The sequence below is a fragment of the Ambystoma mexicanum genome, chromosome 2p, assembly GCF_040938575.1.
Source record: "Ambystoma mexicanum isolate Mex_15411 chromosome 2p, UKY_AmexF1_1, whole genome shotgun sequence".
NCBI classification, from domain to species: domain Eukaryota; kingdom Metazoa; phylum Chordata; class Amphibia; order Caudata; family Ambystomatidae; genus Ambystoma; species Ambystoma mexicanum.
In genome coordinates, this window is record NC_090923.1 from 900,253,801 (window position 1) to 900,274,151 (window position 20,351).

The window sequence follows — 20,351 nt, forward strand, 5'->3', positions numbered from 1 at the left end:
ACTATCTTACATCATGCCAATTTTTTGTATCAAGATGTTTGTACCTCTGGACTATGCTGTGCTCAACACTGTTTTGAAAAGATTTTGACTGCCGCCTTGACCATACTGCCAAAACCTACCCACCAATAGTGCATCTAGCCTCTTTACTGTGTTTGTTTATACCTCTTAGTCCTTCCAAAGCACCATACTTGGTGACCCCCACTGCTAGCTAGTTATTGTGCATCCTAATACTTTCCAACTAGGATCTTGCCTTCACCTCCATTTTTAATTCTGCTACCTTTACGACAGACTCGTAAGACCAGGCTTAGAGGAGCCCGCCACCTGCTTACACACCTCACCCTATTCATTTTACTCAGGATCAGTTTATCCTCTTAATATTCAACTGGAGGCTCCACTAGAGCCGCACTCCACAACTATGGTTTCCATCTCAATTAATGACTCCTTACCGTGTCCAGGAGGAGCTTTCACCCACGTAGGAAATGGCCTAGCTAAAATTGGATGTCCCCGCCATCACCCTACTCCTTGCCCAACCCCCTTCTTACCCAAAACCACCCCCTTCCCACATTCCTCACCACCCCAGACTACAGCCAGCACGTCCAATCACAACACCAAAACCTCAACGAAGGACGAAACCCTCTCCAACAGCTCCCATACCAGCAGCCAACCTGCCATCCCCTGCACTGGTCCACAACGCGCAGGCCGTCTCAAGTCCAGACTGCTCCTTCCTCCTCCTACATCTACATACACTTGCAAAGGACACGCTAGGCACACCAGACTTGCGTCACGTCTTTGTCATAGCCCACCCACACCACAAGCTACGCCCATATGCTTAAACAGCATACCAAAGTATACCATACCACTACACCATAATCAGCTGAGACTCCAACAACCACTCGAACCCTGTTAAGTAACTAGTCTAACATCCTCCCCCCACATTCCTGAACCCACCAACCCCTCCATTGGCGCCTCCCCACCCCCGAGCCCCACCCGCTCAAAGGAGCCCTCCTCAATGTGTGCTCCATATGTGCCCATGCCATTGAGATACATGATCTCATTATAGATCAATAACTTGATTTCTAAGTAATTACCAAAACCTGGCTGCACAAAGCATTGGGCCAAGCGCTCACCCTGGCCATTCCCCCGGACTTCACCATAATCCGGTTTGACTGCACCAACTCAGTGGGAGGAGGTGTTAGAATCATTGCTAAAAGTTATCTTCAATTTAGATCTTGCCCCCTAGATAATTTGGAAGGTTACAAACTGCTTCTTATCAAACTGACAACCAACCCTAAAACCACCATCAACCTCCTCATTACCTACATAGCTCCTAACCACCTCAATCGCCCAGAAACCGATATTCCACTTCTCATTACTCCCTACATCAAGCCGTACACCCAATCTATCATCCTCAGTGATATTATTCTAGGTTTTAATGATGCCCTTGACCACAAAGCTAGTGCCCTCCACTCTTCCCTCTCTGACATGAACTTCACACAACCAGTGACTGTATCTACCAATGACAAGGGCAGGACGCTAGACTGGATACTCACCTTAAACGTATGCCTATCCATTGACTCTATCTCAGCTCTTAACTGGTCCGACCACCACCTTATCTGTTTCCAAATCATATCACAAGGAACAGTATCCATGGCTAAGACATTTCTCAGTCCCATTGAAACAAGAAATACTAAGAACCTTACAGCTGAAGACATCCCCCCGTATTGTTAGAGGCATTTGCAGCACAAACCAGCACAGATACGGATCCCAGCTGCCTCGAAGACACCTACCGTACTTGTCTCACTGCCACCATTAATGCACTAGCGCCACTTAAAACTAAAATACCACGGCTAGTTAAACGATCCAACTTCTGGTTCGATGAGGAACTGGTAGCGTTAAGGCGTAACAAAAGGTCGCCGGAACACATCCACAATAAATCTCACTCTATAGAGACTGCTAATTCCTTCACCAAAGCCAACAAACTCTACAAAGCCACCTTAATAGAACACAAAGTGAATGTCCTTAATACATGTATCAATAATGCAGCCTAGAACTCCAAAGGGCTCTTCGCCATTCTGAAAGAATTGGAAAGCCCCATACCCGTGGCTGCCCACATAAACACCAGCAAGTCATGGTGTACCACCATACAAAGTGCACTTGCCGCAAAAATTGACACGCTCCAAAATAAAATTCCAGCCAAAAAATAATTACTAGATAGCAAAAACGCCTCCACCTTTTTTCTGGACTCAGAACATAGAAATCTAGAGGCAGCAATCAAATTTTCCCAGGTCAGCCAAGAGCAAGTCTTAGATAGCATCTCCAAACTCAAAGCCTCAAACTGAAAAGGAGATTGCATCCCAGCCAAACTAGTCAAACTGTGCACCCATACTATCACCAATCATCACTAAATGTATCCATGCCTCCTTTGATTCCAAGGTGGTACCTGCCAGCATCAAAGAAGCTTGGGTCACCCCATTGCTTAAAAAAACCATCACTTGACCCTACAGTACCCACAAACTACCGCCCTATAACCACCATCATTTTACTGGTTAAAATAATCGATAAAATAGTCTTTTACCAAATTCAAAACTACTTGGAGCAGAACCACCTCCTAGGCGCTGGACAATCTGGTCTCCGGCCAAGTCACAGTACCGAAACAGCAATGTTGGATTTACAAATCCAAATAGATTCTATAAAAGATACTGGTAGTTTGAGCATCCTACTACTATTAGATCTATCTGCTGCATTCAGTCTGGTGGACCATGACAAACTATGCAATACCTTGCTTACTAACTTCAATTTCTCCCAGGAAGCTACACTCTGGGTCAAATCATTTCTATCAGAACGTACCTCTAGAGTCGGCATCGGCAAGGAAGCCTCTGACCCTATTCCAGTCTCTATAGAACTGCCACAAGGCTCCTGCCTATCGCCAACTCTCTATAATGCCTATACAAAGTTACTTTTTGTAGCACTAGATGCAATTGGTGTGATCTATATGAATTTTGCTGATGATACGCAGATACTTATCCCCATCATGGATAACCATGAGCAAGACACAATCACGGTCAACAAAATCTATGCGATCATCCAAAATTGGATGGCAAACAGGATGTGTCTAAATGATGAACAGACAGAGATCCTCATGGGTGTGGTCGCCAGCCAAAATCAAAACGCTCCACTGAGACTATGCCTCGATCACTATTGACGGCACACCCATTCCCATTCTCAACCAATCCAAAACACTAGGTGGTGTACACCTTAATACCAATCTTACACTGACCAAACATGTGAATGCACTCATCAGCTACATCCTACACCTCCAAGCTTATTGCACTAATTCGGCAATTCTTGACCCCCCAAAATTGTGTTCGTTTAGACTGGGCTCTCATTCTGTCCAAGTTAGACTACTGCAATGTATTAGTGCTAGGTGCTTCCAACACCAACCTAGCCAAACTCCAACTCCTGCAAAATAAAGCACTGCAAGCAGCTCTGGGCATATATAAATCCGACCACGTATCAAAGATTAAAAGGGAAGTCTATTGACTCCCTAACAAAGCCAGAATCGTCTTAAAAAGACTCTGCATTACTCATAGGTGCATATATCTGTGCACTTTGCTTGTAAGAAGAACATTAGAGATCTTAGATCTAGCATCTAGATCTTCTTTCCAACACTAGAAACGAACCCTCCCACCAGAAATTCAAGAAAATGCTAAAAACCTGGTTGTTCAACAAATACTAATGAACTCCAACAATTCTTGATTCTCATTTGTAACCTGAGAATCTCTCATGTAACTGTGCTTAGATCATAAATGCTGTCTTCTGCATGAGCTGTAATGACTTTCGCCTTGTAACCAGAAACGTAAGCCTCCTGTAACCTATACCGTGATACCTCCGGGTTTGGGCGTATAGCAAATGAAATAAATAAATACCATTAAAGGTGTTTTAGAATAGCTTGGTTGACAGCCTATGCACACACTATTGTCCTTCATGTGTTTTAATCACTTTCCTTTGTGCGTCAGCAAAACTTTCCAATTGTCTGTCAGTTTTTCTTGATGTCATTTGTTTGCCCTTGTCCGTTGCATGTTTTTGTCTAGTGTCAGTTCTTTCTTAGAGAGGAGTTGAAATGATGAAGTGGCACTGTATGCCATATTTGGAGGGAAAGAGGAAGGGTGAGGTTTTTCATCCCAAGACAGGAATGTTGACTGGCAGGTGCATGTCTTTAAAAAGAATGGGGAGGAAGAAGCACACCAAGCACGGTAACCTAAAATGAAGAACCAATGCACCTGAAGAGAAAGCCCATAGAGAATCTGGTCAGAGGCAATCACAGGGAAAGTAAAAGAATAGAGGCACCAATCGAGGAAATTATTGGGTAATCTGAGTAGGTGTGCTACAAAAGCTCACAGTAGGCTGTAGGGAACAACACTGTCTGTGCTACCAACCAGGTGGCAGGAGGAAGGGGGAGAGCCAGAGACCCATGTTGAAACCTGGAACCTGGAATTCTGCTTAGTGCTATATTGATATATATCACTACGACGGAGGCAAGAACGTGTGAAGGAGGATTTGAAAGCCTGCAAGGGGCTTTACATCATACAATACACTGGCTGGGACCAGCCGCTGGAGAAAGGCTAAAGAGCTTGCTGAAGGCTACATACCAGAGCGAACCCAGAGCCATGAGAACGAGAATCTCCATCGAAAGATGCTACTGGCCAAAAGAACAAGACCCATGACTGGTGACTGACAAGATCAGATTCTGATAAGAACCCTAAGCAGAGGGAATACCTACTTGCTGGTAGAACAGTGTAAAAAAGTATCTTCATTGGGGATTCTGCAGTCTCATTTTATGGGACCACTGGTCTTTTTGTTGCTTTTTGTTTCTTTATTTTTTGGGGTTCATTTATTTTGGTGGTTAAAGGGACTTCTGCTGAAGTCTTCCTGACACTAAATCTCTTTTTTGCTCCTTAAGTCTATGGCCCTTGGTCGCCGAAAAGGCTCACATGCCCAGGGGTGCTTCAGGGCATGGACCTTTCTTCGTCCGAGGAGGATGAGATAGTTTCCGTCCACACCATCCCAGATGGGGTGGTGGTGACGACGAGGAGACGCCCGCAGAAGGCGGCGTCGATGACATGGGCGCTGGTGCCCAGCAACCCTGTCCCCCAGGCACCTCCTAGAGACCTGTCACAGTTTATTCTCTCGACCATCCACTGGTGTCAGATTCAGAAGAGGATGCCGACGGCACTGCCAGCGACACCACCAGCGATGACACCGGGGCCACCACTGCCGAAGAAGAGGAGGGGACATCCTACGCCTCCACTCCAGCTGTCACTGCCCGCCCACCCCATAGGGACACAGGGAAGGACACGCTATGATGGACACCGACGACGATGGTGGACTCTCTTCGCCACCGAGGGCCTCTCCGCCGGACGAAGTGGTGTAATTCCACTCTGATTGCCTGTGCGTCGGAACTTTTTAAGCTCACACCGGAGGAGAAGAAAAAGGAAGGCTTCCTGTATCAATGCTGGGAGGCGAAGAGGAAGACCATTTTGTCAGTACTACTCCTGAAAGACGTCTGGGGCTGGTGCTCCTGAAGAACTTCTCCTTGGCTCCGGGAAGAGGCACCGTTTGGAGAAGAAGTAAAGGGTGCCGGAGTCTGCGCCCAAAAGCCTGAGGTCACAGCAGTCACCGGACTCTGTGGTCTCGGCCGCGGCAAGGAAGAAATTGTCTAGCCCGTCGTCATCGGTTCCGCCAGACGGCGAGGGGAAGAAGTTTGATGCAGTGGGACGGAAGGTAATTTACTCGGCGGCGACGACAGTAAAAGCGGCCAACGCCTTAGCGATCCTGGCAGGTACGACCGGGAACTATGATACAAGATGGCTCCGATACTGGACTTCCTCCCCGAGAACAAGCGGGTAAAGTCAATGGACATTTTTCAGGTAGGCGATGTGGTGTTGGACCACGGCATCACCGTGGCCCTGGACATTGCAGACACAGGGTTCCGCCAGATGGGTAACTGGGTGTGCCTACGTCGCTGTGGCTTGCTGAAGGCCACCAACTTCAGACAAGAGATCCAGACGAGGGTCCTGGACATGCCGTTCAGAGACCTTTTCGGCAAGGCAGTCAACGAGTCTCTTCAGGCCATCAAAACCGAGACGGCCCTTGCCTTGGTCACGCTGCAGCAGCACCATCCGTCCTTTTGTCCCTCAGGAGGAAAGTCGGGGAGATCTTCGAAAGAGTTTCGGCGGTGGATCGTCCTCTTACCGCCAACCCTCCTGTTCCATGGTCCAGGAAGCCTACAGGGGTCACTCCAAGGCCTTCAGAGGTGGCCACCGTTGTCATCCAGGCACCCAGGGTGGCGTGCTAACCTCCAAGCAGGATTGAACTAGCCAGGATGTCTGGCCCCCACCCCTGCACAATCTCTACCCCCAACCCTCATAGACAAGTCAGCCTACCCTTTGGACCCAGGTTAGGGTCTCCTATTATGGCCCGAAAGGCCTTGCCATCTCACCAAAGACTCTCCTGGAGTCAGTACTGGCGCCAGGCTCATGCTCAAAGTGAAGGTAACATGGGGGCCTGGACTTTGTAATGGGCTTGGCACAACATGGAAGCTCCCACATAGCTCAGTTCGAAGTCTAGTGTTTTGGGTGTGGTCGGGCCTTGGGATACCTGAGGCTATATAAGCCACGCGCAAACAGAGGAACACGCTTCGCGTTACTCTGCGGTTAGCAGCGTGACGCTCACCGTGCTCAGCTCGATCTCCTGAGTTCCTTACCTGCTTTCCTGGTGCCGCGTACCTGAAAGAACAAGAAGAACATCTTTAGTACGACACTTACCTGTGAGTAGTATCCCGTTCTCAATCCATCGCTTACCCAGTCCAGTGAACACAGCATCTCAGCGCCGCATCCATCTCCGGAAAGCCGCAACCTGGAAAGAAGGGGAAGAAAGCATTAGTAAGCGTTCCATATTTCCATTCAGAAAGCAGCAAGAACCACCAGACGCTTACCTGAATACGGGCCGCTCTTGGTCAGCTCCCGGAACCTCACAGTGACCTACAAGAGAGGAAACACTGCTTAGCACATGAAAAGTCAAGAATCCGCCGCACATCGCGCATTCACTCACCGCCTCGTGCTCAATCCCAATCAGCACAACAATAACCTCCTCCTGCACCCAGAGGAAGAAACAGACATTATCAAAGGACAGGAGAAAGGGAGGAGGACAGATTATCAAGACTGTAAAAACAGCGCACTTACCTTAACGAACTGGAGTCACTGCAGGTCTGAACTCCAACAGGGCCCGCACCAGTGAAGCAACTAGGTCATGACGCGCCCACACCAGCTACGCGCCCCTGCACCGAGAAGCGGGACGGAGAGCGCATCATACAAAAAAGCAAGGTGAGGAGAAGGCTTAAGGGGAAGGTTTGGTCCTCAAGGGAGATGGGAGCCAAGCAACAAGCGACAATGGGGTTTTAATCCGAAATTCCTGTATTGCAGTCCCAATCCTCAGCCGAACAAATTCCAAGGGAGGGGTTCGAGAGTGCGAGTGATCCAACCAGGGCTGAGTGGCGTCCCCGTGGATATCAGGGGAGCGTTAAAGTGGGAGGCCAACTGGCGAACTTCGTCAGCGCGTGGGAAAACATCTCCACCCATCGATGCATGCTGGACGCTCTCATCCACGGACACAATTTGGCGTTTCAGCGAAAGTGTCCACGAATACCACTGGTGGCCCGGCAGGAACAACGCATCCCTCAGCTGCTGCTGGAAGTTCGGCCATGTTAAGAAAAGGGGCGATAGAGCTGGTTCCAAAGCGACTCGCAGGTTCTGAAGTTTACTCAAGATACTTTATGGTTAGAAAGAAGACCGGGGGCTGGAGGCCCATTCTCAACCTGTGACGACTCAAGTTCGAGTCCCAAAAGTTCAGGATTGTCACATTAAAGCACGTGCTCGGCCAACTGGAGGAGGGAGACTTTCTGTCGTCGTATCTGGAGGACGCGTACTTCGTCTCCATTCACGTGAAACATTGCAAGTTCATGCACTTTGTCGCATAAGGGAAGTACTACAAGTTCAAGGCTCTTCCCTTCGGACTGAAGCCGGCACTCAGTCTTTACGAAGTGCCTGGCTCTGGTCGCAGCCCATCTACGACTACAGGGAATTCATATGTACCCTTACCTCGACGACTGGCTCATCCGGGCCAAGTCGAAGGACATTGCCATTTATCACACAGAGGACCGTCCGGCTGCTGACACATCTGGGGTTCTTGGTGGACTATGCAAAATCCTGCTGGACTCCATCGCAGAACGCTCTGTTCCTGGGGTCCATACTCAACATGGTGTCCTGTCTGGTCTTTCCGTCAGAGGAGAGGATATCCGCCATCTTGGGCAAAGTGCAACAGCTGTTGACACTACAGATTGCCACGGTGAGGACCATCAAGTCGCTGCTCGGCATAATGTCGCCATGCATCTACCTGGCCCGGCTCTGCAGGTTGCTTGGACGTCTGTTGGATCCAAGTGTCCAGAAGTTTCGACAATGGGTTCCATCGAGCGATAAGCTGGTGCGGCGTGCACTGCAACATCCCGAGGGCCACGGACTTCCAGAGCCCTCCATACCAGGAGACGGCCACGACGGATGCCTCCCTCGAAGGCTGGGGACCTCATACCGGACAGCTCCACGCCAGAGGACTGTGGCTGCCGGAGGAGAAGGCGCTGCATATCAACGTCCTGGAACTACAGGCCATGTTTTGGGCCATCAAGTCGTTGCTTCCATCCCTAAAGGGTGAGGGTCTTCAAGGACAATACCACCACAAAGTTTTGCATCTGAAAGCGGGTGGGCACCAGATCCCTGGCACTCTCCAAAGACGCAGGAGCTTTGGCACTCGGCCGTTGCCCAGGGTATGTTCCTCATTCCTTTCCATCTGGCGGAAATAAAAAACCTTGTTGCCGACTCCTTCAGCAGGGAGCTGCACTCTTGCCACGAGAGGGAGCTTTGGCAGGATCAAGTGGACAAACTCTTCCTCAAGTGGGGCACTCTCCAGATCGATGTGTTTGCGACGGCAACAAACACCAAGTGCCAGAGGTTCGCCAGCAGGTTCCCCCAGTCGGGGAGCATGGGGGACACATTCTCCTTCCCTTGGGAAGGCCCGTTTCTGTACGTGTTCCCTCCATTGCCGCTGCTACGAGTCATCAGTCAACTCAGCCGGTGCAGGATGATCCTCGTCACGCCAGCGGGGCCGAGGCAGATCTGGTACCCGGACCTTCTCAGCATGTCGGTGTCCCCTCCAGTCAAGCTGCCAGTGGTCGCGGATCTTCTCAACAGGGAAGGAGGCGCAATCCTGCACTACGACCCAGGATTGCTGAACCTGAAGGCCTGGCTCCTGTAGCATTAGAGTTCGGTGGATACAAGTTACTGCGGACTGCAGGGAGGTCCTCGCCAAGGCTAGGGCATCATCAACTTGGTTACGGACACAAGTGGAAGCGTTTCACAACTTGGTGCCGGTCGCAGAAGATTAACCCTCTGAGAGTCATGGCCCCCCAAGTCCTTCCGTACCTGTTGTCATTGGCTGAGTCGGGGTTGGCGCACGCCTCCATCAAGGTGCATCTGGCGGCTATCTCCCGCTACACCAGCTCTCCGGGACGGTCTTCTCTTTGGTTGCACCCTCTGGTGAAGTAGTTAATAAAAGGATTGTTCTGTTGGTTCCTGCCGGTGAAAGCTCCTGCCCCGGCGTGGGAACTCAACGTGGTACTGACTAGGCTCATGGGGGGCCCCATTTCGAGCTGATGCAACAAGCTCCGCTTAAGTTCCCGTCTTGGAAGACAGCTTTCCTCATGACCATCGCCTCTGCCAGGAGAGTAGGTGAGATCCAGGCTCTGTCCTGCAAGCAGCCTCATTTGACTTTCCACAAGACTAGGGTGGTGCTGCGGACACGCCCCTCCTTTATGCCCAAGGTTCCGTCGGAATTTCATCTCAACAAGCCCTTGGTGTTACCTGTTTTTATCCGATGCCTTCGTCGCCGGCTGAGAGGACTTTGCAATCGATGGATGTGCCTCGAGCACTGAAGTTTTCTGGAAAACTTCTCTGCTTTTTGTGAACTTTGGTCCTGTGTACCATGGGAAGGCATTTTCCAAGGCTTCCATCTCCAGGTGGCTCTCCGGCTGCAGCACTCATTGTCACCCGTTGGCAAACAGACCGTTGCCTGGCCGTCCGAGAGCCCATTCCACCAGAGCAATCGCTGCGACGACTGCGTTCCTGTCTGGTGTGCCCCTGCTGGACATCTTCAGGGATGCTACGTGGAGGCGTAAGCACGCCTTCACGAAATTCTACTGCGTCGACAGGGATTCCAGAGTCGGCCAAGCAGTGCTATGCAATCTGCTTGCTTGAAGGGTGAGCCTGGTGAGGAGGTAAGAGTAATTGCTTCCGTTGAGCCTTGCCACCTCCGTGGCTGTGTATGTATGTACTGCTAGGTGTTCTGTAATCAAGAGCATGTGAATCCATGCCAGACCCCATGCTGGAGAAGGAACAAGTTACTTACCTGTAACGGTTGTTCTCCAGCATGGGTCTGGCATGGATTCACATGCAAACCCTTCTTTCTGCCCCTCTGCGGCTCTTCTTGGTCATACTGCCACTTTACATGCTACCAAATCTGAAGATGGTTGCCAGAGGAGGGGTTTAGTGAGAGGGCAGTCATTGGCTGGGGGCAGTATGACCCAGATCTCAGTGATTGGTTTATGGGAGAAAGACAGTTTATAAATGAAAGTGAAACTTTCATTTAATGAGGATTCCCGGCCTGACGACTGGGAATAGAGCATGTGAATCCATGCCAGACCCATGCTGGAGAACAACAGTTACAGGTAAGTAACTTGTTCCATATTTTCCCTTTTAGTAGTTGTTGGGCACAATGAAAGTATGTTACAATTAAAATATTGGTTTTCGAAATCACATGTTTTTTAAATGTGCCTAGCTGTGGGTTAGTCTCTCTACCCCCAGAACAGTCGATAAACCATCCAAATGCAACAAGACTATTAGTCCCTATGTTGTGTAACATTTTCATTCTAATGTATACGTTCTCCTCTGCAGATTCCTTATCTTTGAAATGTCCAGCCTGCAGGCCTGGATCTTTGAAATGTTAAATCCGGCTCGCACTGCGCATGGTGGTGCCAGCTATATCCCCTGACCTGCGGGGTGTGCCTTGTGACCTCCACTGGTTGTTACTCCCGCTCACACTTCCTCCTTTTTGTGTTTGTAGGGAAGCTCATCTCTGCTTCCAAGGCAAACATTTGAGTCATTTTCAAAGTGACCGATTTATTAGAAACTTGTATAGAATATGATAGCTTCATGAAGAGTCCATTGAAATGTAAGTCTGAGAGACCCTTTTGGAAAGTTTCAAAGCAAGTCTGTCGAAGATGCACAAAATCTGAATGTTTGTGCAGCTCTTCAGAGACACTGTCTTACTCTAACCCATTAAAGCGATAGTTGCATTAGCATCACCCTCCTTCTGCGGCATCACCCTCATTATAGCTCCCTGTGACTTGATGTTTGACAATCGACCTTCCTCGTTTGCTGTCCCAAGAATGAATCCAACTAGTGGATGGTCCTGAATGCTGATCTTACGGATCAGGGCTGAGGTCCGTTGCCTGTCTACTAAGGTTTGCCTTATGGCTGGGCAATTGGTGCATGATCTTTTTGAAAGGTGTTAAGTTTTACTTTAACGAGCATGATCAATTGTTTGGGCACGCTTCATGGTCCTACCATCTCAAGCTGCAAATAAGAGTTGCAACCACAACTGTTGCCAATGTAATTATTTGTATTATTAATACAAGTTTGAAGTTTTAAACTCATCCAACTTTGCCCTGAAATTGAGAAGTAAAAAGGCTGACATCTTTTCAGCCTATTTATTTTGACTATGAATTCTAAACTGAAATCACTTTGTTTTTTGTATCCTAACCATATTTCTTTTTTATTTCCAGGCCGTGAGTACAGTTCATCTCGCAGGTAATCTTTGCTCTAATTACCCTTCCCTGATTATGCAGTGAAACCAAGCATTCGATGTATTCTCTGCAGATTGTGTGGTCTGGAAAGCAAACGTGGTTAGTGTTAATTTCAGGTAACCTCAGGGTGCCCAGGGTAAATTTTTCTCTCCATTAACAATACACAAATGTATTGTTTGTGATTTGGTTGTCAAAACCATTACACATTCAGCACAAAGTTCAAATATCATTTCATTATTAAAATCTTTTAATCTCATGATAAAATAAACATTACAATTTCATAATAACAATTAGATATAATTAAATGATGGGCATATAACCATACTAGTAGCCTTGTAGGTGTGCCTCTCCTAGCATGTTGTATAATACTTTGATAAAGTGTGTGAGTGTAAAAATAATGAAATTATACCTACCCACTAAGGGGCAACACCACCATTTTTCCTTCAGGTTGATTTTAATACCAGATACATATTTGCCTAACCATCAATATCTTACTGAAGTAGTCTCTGGACAGTCTAAAAGCAGTTTCCACATTTTTTTTTCATGCCTACATAGTCTTAGATTACCTCTAGGTGAACCCACTACACACCCAAAGTACATAGAATATTAAATCGGAATCTTAGATGTCATCCGTATCCTACTGTCAGGGAAAAAAGGCAAATAGGGAAGTAGGGTATGTATTCTTCTGATTGTGCTTTTAGTAGTAGATGTGTGTCATTTGTATAGCGCCTTTCATCATTGGTATGGTCACACGTGCTGTAGGTTGAATGCCCTCAGGGGACCGGAGTCCAGGGATAGGAAGTTTGAGGAGTGCTAGTATGCGTGTGTGCATGTTGGCTCATATGAAGGGGTGGCCAAGTCCCTGTTAACCACCCATGTCAAGCTGGCATGTGGATGGTGAGTGCACTAGAGAAGGTGTGCGAGAGTGACAGTCATTGTGTGTGCAGCCACCTATCGTCCATCTAGGTGCAACACTTTGCCAACCGTCAAATCCATCTGTGCAGCACATTGCCCACCCTCAAATCCATCTAAATGCAAAATATTGCCCACCTGCTGAATCCATCAAAGTGCAACACATTGGCTAACAAGAGTGCACTATGTGGGTCTACACCGGGTGAGCACAAATAAAAGTAATGAGGAGTGGCAGAGTTTTACCAGCACACAGTAATGGCTGTGCTTCCCACCCATACCTAACCTTGAGTGTAAGTTCCAGAGTACACGGGTAAAAAGGGGCAAACTGGAATTGTGAGCTGCCCTTTGCTTTAGCCCTAGGGTGGGAATAATGAAAGCAAACAAACACACACACCACACCAAGAAGCAAAGCATCTCCCTCGCATTCGTACTTGGCGGGGGAGCGAGACAAGGAAGCGGAGCATGAAAAGGAGAGAACCAGGGGTTTGGGACCCTAATAAGGAAGTGCGGTGTCTGCCTAGTGCTCCCACTTGGTAGGAGAGTGAACAAGATGGCTGGATCGAACAGCAAGGGACACCAGGTGCTGGGACTCCACATCTGCACACAGATTGAGGCATCTTCCTCATCGCAGCACTTGGTAAAGGCAGTGGTCGAAGTGTATGAAAAGAACTAGTGGAACTATGTTCCCTGCTGACCTGCCCCCACCCCCCACAAACCCCATCACCATGCCACCTCCCACATGCAATCCAAACCCCCTAACAAATGTGCCTGCTGTTTAAAGGAATGTTCAGTGCAGTGCAAGTTTCCTACACTTTTTTATTTTTAAAACGAAACCATTCCAGAACGGTTTCTTTTTACAATGAAAGTTTAGGAACTATTAACACTTAAGTAAAAGAAGTAGAGGAGCAGCGTGTGCTGGCAATTGAAAAGTTACCAGGATAAGGGAGTCATTCTTCTGGTAACCGGAATCTGGGGAAAAGGAATCATTCCCGCTAGTTGTGTAGAGCTGGCAGGATACTAGGAGAAGGGAGTCCTTTTCATGGTAGTTCAGACCAGGGGGAGGGAGTCATTTCCCTTGGTTATGTGGAATTTTGCCTTTTTGTATTGATAGCGGGGAAAGGAAGCTATTCCCTTTTATATGATGAGCAGAACTGTTTTGAACGTTGCCTTTTTGTGTTTCGCCCCAGGGGAAGGGTGGCATCCCCCTGGTATTGTGAAAACCTGGAGAATAAGACACCTGTAGCGGGGAGACATTCTCCACAATCCCAATAATGAAGAAACTATGGACGATAAGTAATATTGATGTTTGAGCCCGAACTTTATCTTGTGAACTCAAATTGAGAACTTTACTGCCGTTTAGCATTACAAATTGGAACTTTGTGTTGTGCCTGGAAAAGGAATTGAGACCTGGGGAAAGGGAGTCATTCCCCCACGCAAAGATTCTGCACCACAGTTGGAACTGTGGGCCACGGTCCAGAAGAAGGGGAGTCATTCATCTGGACCTAGAAGATCCACTACCTTTTTAGTCTAGTATTTAGTGTAAATGACAGAAGCAGGGTTTTTGACTCAGGACAGTGACTATTGATTTTCACGAACATTCTGAAGGCACCCTTTGTTTTTTAGTTGAGGCAGGGCAAGAGGGCAAGCAAGGTTTTCTCTTTATTACCTGGCATAATAAATGTTTATGCCAATAATTCTTCACCTGTGTGTGTCAGTCGCCTCCTTCTGCACCTTTACAAAGCACATAAGGCTCCAATGCACTTACAGGCGCAGATGCAGCAGGGAAATGGGGTAGAAAGCTCCTGCCGAACATTTCAAACACTACAGTGTTCGAGTGTTCCGGTCACATGGTCCGGTGCACTGGGACCAATGGGATCAAGGGAGGGTGGCAACAATGAAAGAAAACGCACGCCCACACCCACCAGATGAAAAGAAAGATTTCAGCCATTTGAAAGCATATACTGTGTACTCCAGCAGTTTGTTTTGTTAATTTGCCCAATCCCGTAATGTTACTTTGTTTTTCGTCTTGGTTGGGTTAAAGATAAGCCAGTCATTAAAACTTTTTTCGGATATGAATTATAGATAAGCTCTTTTAGGTTTGAACCTATTGAGCCTAGTCTATTGACCCAACTCAATGCAAATTAGTTATAGGAAGGCATTGGGGGAGGCGTAGAGTTCTCCATAAATAACTCTCCAATTTATCAAGAGAGGTCTCAGTCGTAATTTGAAGGATCTCAAATCCACGTAAGAGGGTACGGATGATTTTCCCCTTATAATATTTTGATAGGGGTTTGATCGGGAAGGCACAATATTTGATGTAAATCTTTTGTCCCATGGTAAAGCTTTTGGTAAATCTTTTGAAAGCTAAGCTTTCAACCTTTCTAAAATAAGCTAAGGCTTATTTTTTCGAAATTACTATTTTACTGTCTTTTGCTACTAAACTTAACGGAATAGGTCAACCAGGTACTTTTTTAAGATGGGGCTTAGCTGGGATTTTCCCTGTAAATTGCCTAATTGATTGGAGACCAAACGCCTTTTGAATTGTTGGTTAATTGATGATTAATCATCGTCGCTCCCTCTTTGGAGTGTAACTCCATTCTATATAGCTTCAACAAGTTCCTAGATTGGTTTTGTAGCATGTGTTTTGCTTTTCCAAATTCTGTATGGGTTTTGCCCCAGGCGTTCCCCAGTTTGCATATGCCACATCTAATATGCCACATCTAATTTTGTTTCCCTTGTTTTGTAATATCTGGTCAAAGGCTCTTGGGTGAGATTATATATATTTTTTCGGTAGAGATAGCCGCCCTATAGTTAAGCTGAATTGGACTCCCATAGGAACCCCTTAAAATTCTATTAACTCTTGATTCGATTAACGGATTTGACCGAAATTTCCAAAGTATTTAGGGACTCGCGCCCCGCCCCCCCTTCCCGTACGAAAGTCTAAAAACACACAGCCAAAATAGATAAGACTTCCACACCTACCATGTGCAAAAGAAAATGCCTCCACAGTGAAGCCTGAATACCGTCCTAGCAGCACTAATGAAGGCACCATTCCTGCCAATAGCTACTGACATAAACCATGTATTGTGGAAGACGGCGTTCCTGGGAGCAGTCCCGTCCTTCAGGCGCATGTCAGAAATACACGCGTTATCCGTCAAGCTGCCTTACCTACGCTTTGACACAAACAAAGTAGTGTTGAAGCCAAATCCAAGCTTCATTCTTAAGGTACTCTTAAAGTTCCACCTACAATCAGAAGTACTCTTAAGTTTTCTTTGCAAAACCTACTACTCCAGCAGAGTAGGCACTACATTGGCTGGATCTTCGAAGAGTGTTAAAGTTTTATATGGACAGAACTAAGGGTTTTCAACAAACTTCCCAACAGGGGACAACCCATCTCCAAGCAAGGCATCACCTCGGCGATTGACACAACACATTCGCAGGCCAGCAGCTCTCATGCAAGGTCCTAGATGCGCGGATTCTACCGGAGCAGTGGGGTCATCTGCAGCATTATGGGCAGGAACCCCCCAGCCGGACATCTGCCTTGCAGATACCTGGGCAGTACTGCACACCTTTGTGAAGAATTACTGCATGGAGGGACAAGGGGAAGCAGAGGCAAGAGTCAGGAGAGCTGTCCTGCAACGCCTATTTCAAGAAGGTATGCCTTTCTCCCCTGCCACCTCCTGTTCATTGCTGAAGACTGCTGTGTACTCAAAGCATGTGAATCCATGAAAGATCCAATGCTGGAGAAGGAGCATGTTGCTTACCTGTAACTCCTGTTCTGTTGCATTGGTATCTTTCCTGGATTCACATGCGCCCTTCACCCCTCCCCACAATCCACCTGCTAGGGAGTAAGGCTGCCTTACGGTGGCTCACATCTTTCCGGGGTTAGAATCTGAAGATGACCTCCTGGGTGGAGCTAGATACTAGACATCCGATGGGCTGGGCCACAATACACCCAAAAGGACAGTGATGGGCTACTGAAGTGAGTTTGAATGTTTTGCTATATTTAAGGCCATTACCGAGTCTGTAATCCCCCGGGGCCCATAGTTACTGACTCAGTAATGGCCCCGCAGCGAGGGGCATATTGCTATTAGTACCCCGGCCCGCAAGACCGGGATACTAATAGCTATCTTTTTCTGTTCCGAAATGTTCTGAAAAAAAAGGCCACGGGGGAAGGGAAAACAGAGTCAGTTTTTCCTTTCCATGGCGGCCTTCAGGAGCGGACGCTATCCGCTGTCGAAAAAACAAGTTAAGTGGGGTTGGGAGGACGGGGAGGGCATTGTCGGGTTGTTTGTGGGGGAGGGTCAAACACTCGCCTGAATCCCAGGCGGGGTGAGGATGGTAGCCTCCAGCCCTGCGGAGGCTCGGAGCGGGGGGTCACCCTGTTCCAAGCCTCCTCATTGGCTGAGGGGCTGCCAAACCCTCCCCCTGCCGGTGATGGGAACGAAGGTTCAGCTTCGAAAAGATTCCGCACGGGTTATGGACCAGGTGAGGGCCAATCAGAATGCTCCTTACCTTCTGATTGACCCTCGCCGGGTACTAAATTATAATATTGAGTTTACCAAGGATTCACAGCATGTCAGCTGGGAATAATAAGACCATGGGAATCCATGAAAGATACCAACGCTGGGGAACAGGAGTTACAGGTAAGCAACATACTCGTTTTTGCAACTCCATTAAGTGGAAAATGGATATCTTTCGGTGGATTCACTAAATTATTAGCACATTTCAAGTAAAGGAAACCAAGCTAGTCAAATATGTTATTCCTATTAGATTGTTGCCTACCACACAGTTCAATTAAGGTTCACTTTCGTCATAGGTTGTGTACACCACCTCCCAGCACACAGTCACGTGGTGGGGAGTCCAAGTGATCAAAGCATTCATGGATGGGGCTCAATGCTTGCACTAGCCCTGTTTAGGATAATGCTGCCACCATTTAAATAATACACAAATGCTCATTGGATCATCTCAGGTTAAGTCTTCGTTTGGATAGCATCGCTTCTACAAGAAGGGAAGGTGGGCTACAAGCCAGTTCAGTATAAGAGCCATTCCTTATAATGCAGGTGGTTTTCAGAACACATCCTGCATTATCCACGAAGGTTGTTCATCGGACAATATAGTTGTCTGCGTGTTTCCATCTGCCACATTCTAATGCGAAAGAAATCCTACGCGCTCAAAAAAGCTTGATGTACACCATGCAATAAAAATAAGTCTATTCTTTGTAGCTTTTGGCACAGTTCAAAAGGGTAATCCTGTTAGCAAAGCGGAACTTGCAAGATGGATTATACGATCTACACAAGAATGCTGTCAGATGAAAACAATTGCTGAACACACCCAGATCAGTAGTGGCTTTACTTGCTTTCATAGCAAACTCACATCTCCAGTCCATATGCAAATCTGCAAGATGGTGTTCGGTTCACACATTACTAGCATTACTGCTCAGACAACCAGACAGTTGGAGAATCCTGGGTGGGTAATTCATTTAGAAGAATACACTGTTCACTGATCTTTGCACACAATTTGAATCTAAAACAGATTGGTTGTGGAGGAAAAAAATCTTAGTTACCAGTAATTTAAAATGTGCAGCCTGATCAGTTTTGGATATTGAATGTGCCCATCCGATCCACCCAGCTGTGAACTTTGTAAGCATAAGAATTGTTCCATATATGAAATGCTCACATTTTAAAAGTTCTTTAAATGGTAAAGCAACATACCAAAGCATATCACTTTACTTTAAAAAATAACATGGACCTTGTGGCAAAAACCTATAAGAGGAGTGTGTCAACTGCAAAGAGCATTGTTGGTAGCAGACATGCATCACATGTGCTTTTTCTTTTACAGGAACTCTTAGTCTAGACCTCAACTGAAGTTTCAGAATTTGTAATGTTACGGTCAACCACTAGATGATGGACTATGCTGCGCATATGACTCCAAAACAGATCAGGCTCCGGAAATACTATTAGTGATAGGAATGTGTTTCCATTAAACGAATACGTGCAATACCATACATACAGTTAGAAAGTGGCATACGCATTTTCCATTTCATGCAATATATTACATAATTTGTCAGGAGTTGCATTGGCTCTATTCCAGGTTTGTACGGATGATGTTGCACTGTCCAAATGATGTAACACTTGACTCTGGACAGAACTGCTGAGACTGGTCCACTTCACACCAGCTCTCCAAACACGCCACTCTCTGCCTGTCAAATGCATGATATGATTTGAACACTTTCGCCCACTGCGCCTTCCACGGCAGGGGCTCTGAATCCACCAAGAAGAAATGCATTCACTAGAAGCCTGTTATAGCGCTTTGTCCTACAAACACGACTTTAGCAGTGCAACACTCCATGCTCAGACAACTACATAGAGTAACATCACCTAGATTTCAGGGCCTTCCTCAAAATCTAGCTGTTCACATCACAAAAACCAAGTACCACACCACCCACAAATACTAGACCAGTATATGTTCAACCTTCTAGCCTCCCATGCAGTGACACTGAAACCTGCCTGAAGCACTCAAACCTGCATGGACTTGCAAATCTTAAAGGCAATACCACTCCGAGGTTAACGTAATAGCCGTCATTAACTTTGACCTGAAATCTCACCAAAACATCAACCTCCCGAACCAGGATGAAATAGAGATGTGTAACATTTTACAATTAGCCCACATGTGCAACACACCCATGCATCATGCTTGTTCAATGGCACTTCAAAATTGGACTCAATTGAGTCAGTCTCACCAAACTTTACTTAAGCTCAAACTTGTGATCCTGTGGCCAGCTGACAATTAGCATATAATAGAATAAAAAACAGTTGAAAATCCAGATTCTGATGGATAACATGAAGCTCTCTCCAATTTCCAATCAATGGCAGACAAACTCTACAGGTACACCCTCACATTTAACTCCTATACCAAGACTCATATTCTTCAACCACTCTTCCTTCCCAAACTAATTGTTTCATCCTTGAACCTACCAGCCCTCTTATGCTACAAACTGAAATACCCAAATTGATTGAAAAAAAAATGATTGAATGGTACATTTGACCGATTTCGGCCAGTACCTTCAATCGCTGCCGAAAAATACAGAACATTAAGAGCAGGGGTTACAGGTGGGGGACCAAAAAAAGGAATATAAAAGAAAAAGGGACCTTGAGGGTCAGATCCGGCACGCGCTAGAGGCATGGAGCTGATGCTGCAGGGTCCATGAGAGGTGGCAGACGGAGAAAAGGTAAGTAGGCAGGGGGATTTGTGGGTGTACTGGCAGTTTTGGGGTGTACTGGTGGTTTGGGGCGGGCATGTTTTTCTTGTTTAGCCGAGGTAAAAGCTTATTTGTGGTGAAAATGACTGCGGTCAATTCTGCCGCAAATCTTTTTACCTCGGTCAAACAACCCAAATCCCTACAAACACGTGTGTGCTTCTTCTACACACATGGCAGCTTTTTTTGCTTTGTAGCACCACCATCAACCCC

General features: G+C 46.9%; 1 protein-coding gene across 3 annotated transcripts in view; it reads left to right on the plus strand.

Annotated features, from left to right (window-relative positions):
- Positions 1–20,351, plus strand: part of CLASRP (CLK4 associating serine/arginine rich protein) — a 1,024,175-nt gene that overhangs the window by 964,130 nt on the left and 39,694 nt on the right. For all 3 annotated transcript variants that reach the window (XM_069644604.1, XM_069644606.1, XM_069644605.1), the window contains one exon: positions 11,948–11,972. In XM_069644604.1, the coding sequence (XP_069500705.1) occupies positions 11,948–11,972 (25 nt within the window). The remainder of the gene's footprint in view (positions 1–11,947; positions 11,973–20,351) is intronic.